The sequence below is a fragment of the Carlito syrichta genome, unplaced genomic scaffold (genome assembly GCF_000164805.1).
Source record: "Carlito syrichta isolate Samal-C Ts95f unplaced genomic scaffold, Tarsius_syrichta-2.0.1 Scaffold305775, whole genome shotgun sequence".
Lineage (NCBI taxonomy): Eukaryota > Metazoa > Chordata > Mammalia > Primates > Tarsiidae > Carlito > Carlito syrichta.
In genome coordinates this window covers 10,480-16,375 of record NW_007249871.1, presented here as the reverse complement: position 1 = coordinate 16,375, position 5,896 = coordinate 10,480, and the positions used below count along the sequence as shown (strand labels likewise).

At 28.6% G+C, this 5,896-nt stretch overlaps 1 protein-coding gene across 1 annotated transcript in view; it reads left to right on the top strand.

Moving 5' to 3' along the window:
- Positions 1–2,302: 2,302 nt before the first annotated feature.
- The window catches only part of LOC103264939 (NKG2-F type II integral membrane protein-like), a gene marked incomplete at its 3' end in the record, with an annotated part of 11,473 nt that continues 7,879 nt past the window's right edge, over positions 2,303–5,896 (top strand). The window contains exons 1-3 of the mRNA XM_021714784.1: positions 2,303–2,489; positions 2,864–2,962; positions 5,666–5,814. Coding sequence (XP_021570459.1) covers positions 2,303–2,489; positions 2,864–2,962; positions 5,666–5,814 — 435 coding nt within the window. The remainder of the gene's footprint in view (positions 2,490–2,863; positions 2,963–5,665; positions 5,815–5,896) is intronic.

Below are 5,896 nucleotides of genomic sequence, written 5' to 3'. Positions count from 1 at the left end.
TCCCCTTTTTCTTGATATGAAAGGAAAAATAATAAAATAATTTCAACTTTAATTAAACTGGATAATTTGAAGTATTTCTTCTGATGTTCACATGTCATTGAAATTTTGTTTCAAAGTGATTTTTCTGTTCTTCCTACTTTTAGCTAGGTGACATTTTAAAAATTACTTATCACCTTCTACAGAGTTGGACTTAAATTTAGCCATTTACATAAATATTTCCAAGAAAACATAGATAATTCCTTATTATTGGACAATAGATCAGTGAACAATAAAATGAATGGTTATTTATTATCAATATCTGACATGGTCATATAGTTCAATAGTGTTTAACATTTTATCCTTCCAAGAGACATTTATTTTTGTTAGCTAAATATGATCAGCTTATTAAATAATAAAATTGAATAATGGAATTTTACAAATTAGAGAAATCAAGAAGATAAATTTGCAAATTTAAGTTCAGAAATTGATTTCACTTAAAGTTAATAATGTAGTCATTCATCATAATAATTAGTGACAAATTAAATTTCTATGGATAGGGGGATTACAATTTTTAAAAAAAATTCATCATAATAGCAATATTAAATGTATAAGGAAAAAAGTATGTAATTTCAAGTTTGTCTAACTATGGAACTTATACATTAACGATTCTATTAACAAGGCTTAAGATTTTAGTGTTTGTGATTGTGATGGAAAACATTTCATAGTTACTAAAGTTTTTGTTCCTTTTCATCATGCTAAATATAAAAATAATTTCTAAGGGGCACTTGAAAATGGACAAAATAAATGACACATTAGGAACCAAAGTCTCCTATATTCTGAAAATGTGTGAGTGTGATGAGAGAAACTGATTTTACATTAGTTAAAGTATGAGAGTTTTCTATTCAAATCTTAAGTGACACATTTATGAGATCTGTTGTTTCCACTCCTGCTTCACTCTGAGCCTTCACAGGGCAGTCTGTGAAGATCACAGATAATTTTTGTTTCCTCATGAGAATAACCTGACCTTTCCACTAAAGAATGCAGGACTTTCTGGAGACAGAAGGTATGTGTTGTCATTCTTTTATTTCTCTAGCAACATATTTCATATAATAAAAAAATTATAATGCTAGATGCAATATAAATAAGGTTAAATTAACTTAGAATGAAATCAAAGTAGAACATTGGCGTTTTGCTTGAATAAATTATGGTGAAAAATAAGACTAATATATAAAATATTTTTTGAAAATTTCTTACTCATTTAAATTATTGCCTGTCAAGAATTAGCTAAGTATATACACAAGATTTTTAATCAATATAATTTAAAGTAAAACTTGCAACCATCAAGATAATGAATAATTACTTTTGGATTTTGTAACCAGTAAAAGTATAAAAATAACTATATTTAGCCGAGCCATTAAAGATAAAATTTTTAATATAAATACATCAAATTATGAATGCCGAGTATAAATTACATATATATTTTTAGGTAAATGAAAGAAGCTTTATATTTAGTAAAAATAAACATGAGCTAGTTTTCATAAAATTCTATCTAAACTTAATTATAAATAATTCGAAGATTTTTAAAATTTGAGAAAAAATTGCAAAAAAAAGATGCATCACACTGATATAACAGAATCCAGCTTAATTATTTTATAGCCTGTAATTAAATTTTTAATTATCTCGTATAAATTTCAATGCCAGAAATTAATTCTAGATCTCAACGTCTAGATAACTTGACCAGAATATTTCCAATTGCTTACAGAAGTAAAGTGATCTTTATTATTTTGACACCATAGGGTATTCCTCAAAGTTTGAATGGTAATGTCAGTCACTAGTTAAATGTATTTTAGATTATGAAATTACCATATGTGCTATTATTGCTCTTTCATTTTATAGCACTAAATCTTTAATGATTAATAAATGTAAAATTGTCATGAAATTAGTGTGGTTTTTTCCCAACATATTATTTTAATTTTTATCCCAGGTATTCTAAAGGTGTTAAAATATTTCTGTAGAATCTGTTAAATTTATTTAATTTGTTTAGTCATTAACTCACGATTATTCACTCATTTCTTGCTCCCACTAATAATATTATGTCTAACGTAGAATTATTTTATTTACTCTATCATGATAATTTTGTTTAAAGCTTTAAGAAAATTGGAACCAGATTTTACAGTATATTCCTGCAAAATAAATATTATTACTAGCCTCCAGCATATACCGTTTGACTATATCAGGGATCTTGTCATTTTATAAGTCATTTATTAACTTATTAAGTAAAGTTACCATCAAGCACAGTCTCTGACATCACATAGCTACAGAGATGAAGAAACAAAGAAGAACCTACTCACAACTTAATCTGTCTGAGGACCCAAAGAAGCAGCAAAAAACCCCTAAGGTCTCTGAATGCTCCATTTCAGTAACTGAACAGGAAAAAACCCACATGAAATTAAACCTTCAAAATGTTTCTCTGGATCATCAAGAGGAAGATATGACCTACCAGAACAAAGGTAAAATATTTAGTCAATCTTCCATATTACTCTACTAGGACGTGCAGTTGGAGAGCAGAGTCATGTGAAAGATTAGGGAATATTTTTCATTCATAGTATCAGAGCTCAGAGTCAGGATATGATATTTTAACATGAAATATGAAGACTAATTTTATTAAGGCATTGTTGACTTTGTAGATCTTGATCAAAAAAATAACAGAGCATTATATTTACTGAAAATAAAATGTTGTAGTTTGAGAGAAAGCTTAGTATGGCAGATATTTGTCTAGAAACCAGAGTTTAACCATGTAATTTTCTGCACACGTGTGTTCTCTCATATGCAACCCTTCTAATTTTACTGTCCTTTCTCTGTTTTTCTATTTCTCCCTGTGCAGATTTACCATCACCTCCAAAAAAGATTACTGCTGAGATCTTGACAATAATTTGTATTGTTCTGATGGCTTCTGTGTTAAAAACAATAGTTCTTATTTTCTGTAAGTATATTCTTGCATGATTGTTAAGAGTACTTACATTTTATTGATTGGCACGCATCTAAGCATTTCATCATATTAGGGAAAAGGGCTTTCATTTTAAAGTATATACTTAATCCAAAGTAAAATACTTACTCTGAGTTTTCAAAACTATAATCATTGGAAAAAACAGTTGTTTAAATTATACATATATATAATTATACACACTTATAATATTCAATTTATTTTTATAATATTAAGACATGCTTCAAGGTTAAAATGTGTTTAAAAATGCAAATTCATTTCTGTAAGTGACTATATAAAATACTGCAACAGATGATGAAGTTTGGAGTTTCAGGCTTTTTATTTTTTTTACAAAGATCTGATTATTTCATTACATTTTCTAAAAAATTAGTTGTATTTCATATTTTTAAATTGTTAATGTGACACATTTTTAAGGTAAGACACTAAAGTTATTATAAATTCTTTATGTATTATTTTTTAAACATTACTTTTATTACTATAGTTAATGTAATAGTGGAGCAGAATAATTCTTCTCTGATAGCAAGAACCCAGAAGGAAACATACTGATTTTCAAATTTCTGGAATTAATATAGTTTACATTTTGTCTGTATTTTAAGGCACTCAAAATTATAACAGATTTTGAGGGGGAAATAGTATAATTATGCTATAAATGCTAATAAATATAAATTATAGAACACTTCCTTGACTTCAACAATAAGCAGAAATACTCACTTGAGTTTCTTCTGCTCTCCTTTTGTCGATTCACTCAAATTTTCTAGTGCCATAGTATGATAAGTGAGAAATAATTTTAGTATCCTAAAAAGTAGTCCTTGCTTCTCATTTTTTTGAAATAATTTCAGGTATGATTTGTACAGCTTCTTTGTGCATCTTATAAAATTCTGCTGTAAAAGATTTTAGACATTCTAATAGATGTGTAGAGACATCTCATTATTGTCTTAATTTGCATTTCCCTAATGATATATAATGATCCATTTATATATTTGCCATCTGTATATTTTATATGATGAGAGTTGGGTTCACATTTTTTACTCATTTTAATTTTTTTTCTTATTGTTTATGTGTAAGCATAATTTGTATATTTTGGATACAAATCCTTTAACATACATGTGCTTTGAAAAAATTTCTCAGTCTGTGGGGTTATCTTTTCCTTCTGTTAACACTATGTTTTGCAAACTAAAAGTGATTGATTTTAACTAAGTTCAATTTATTTTTTCATTGAATGGCCTTTACTCCCTGATTAAAGATCAGTTGTCTTCATTAGTGGGTGCTTCCTGTCTTATTACTTATGAACATGATTTTCACAGGATATTTTTCATCTTTTTCATGAAGGAAAATTTTTAGGGTACTGAGTATCATGTGAGTTTTCTTGATGGTCATAGCCTTTTGCAGTGACTGCAAACACTAAGAAAACAATTGAACTCTCACATTGCCTTTAGCTTGAGAGCATTATTTATTTTATAGAATGTGGTAAATAGATACTAGACTCATAAAAATTTATCTCATTGCAATTAATTCCATCTGTACTTTATATATACAAACTATATATATAATTGATGATTTACTTCCACTCAACATAACCTATTTATTTTATATGATGAGGGTTTGGTTCAAATGTTGTGCAAATTGAAAAACCTTACTGAGAAATAGAAATTAATTTTTGAAAGTGGCTAAATCAAGTACTGTATGAGACGATGAATTTGTTCTTTATACTGTTAAAATATAACCTCAATTACTTCATATATTTTTTCTTTGTACAATCCTACATTTTCCAATATCCGAATGCCCAGCCTGGAGTGCAGTGGCACGGTCACGGCCACCCCAGCGTTGACATGCTGAGGTCCTACATCCTTCAGGGTCAGCCTTCTAAGTAGCCAAACTACAGGTGCGCACCACCACACCTGGTTAATTTATTTTATTTAATGTAGAGATGAGTTGCCTGTGCTGGTCTCAATCCTGCGGGCTCAGGCAATCCACTAGGTTCGGTCTTCCACATTAGGCTCCAAGTCTGGCCTAATTTAACAAATTCCAAAGAAGCTAACATCATTATGACTTATTCAGGTACTAATTTTTTTAAATTAAAGATTATTTTAAATTTTCTAGCTACAGCAACACAGAAGCAGACCAATTCTTTCCAAAATGCAAGAACTCAGAAAGGTACATAATGATTTCCAAAGTTCTGATAATAAGAGTTTATACTTTGTATTGATTTTTAGTCATGCAAAAATGGCCAGAGATTTATTGAGGGAAAATAAATTACAAAATTTAGCAATAAATGTTTGTAAATAACGATCATAAGAACATATTTTCTTTTCTTTAGCAGTAAATTTAAATACTCATTCAATATCACTATACCCTTTTTTGTTTTGTTGCAAATTCCTATTGCTATAACATCATGAGATAAATAATTTTACTTTTATAAAAAAAAGTATGTTCAGTGATTTCAAGATGTGTGTAATGTGATCTTTTGTCTGTTGATTTGTTTCATGTGTGAACACAATTAAGGAACAAGAGACTGTCTCTTTACAGTGTGTACATGTATGAGTAAGTGGGTTTTTAATTATATGTACATCCTGTGAGGATACCTAGATATGTTATGTGCATATATGACAAGTCTTTGTATATTAAGTTTCATTTTAAAGTATTCATATTGTTTCTTGAGAGTAATTTGCAATGTTTCCTCAGCACATAATTGTAGTTGTCCAGAAGAATGGTTTACATATTCCAACAGCTGTTATTACATTGGAAAGGAAACAAAAATTTGGGAGGACAGTATGATGACCTGTGCGTCTATGAACTCCAGTTTGCTTTATATAGATGATGAAGAAGAAATGGTATAGTGGTCAATGTTTCAAGTACTTTATTTAAAGCTTATTTCAGTCAGTTATATATATATGTGTGTGCGTATATATATAT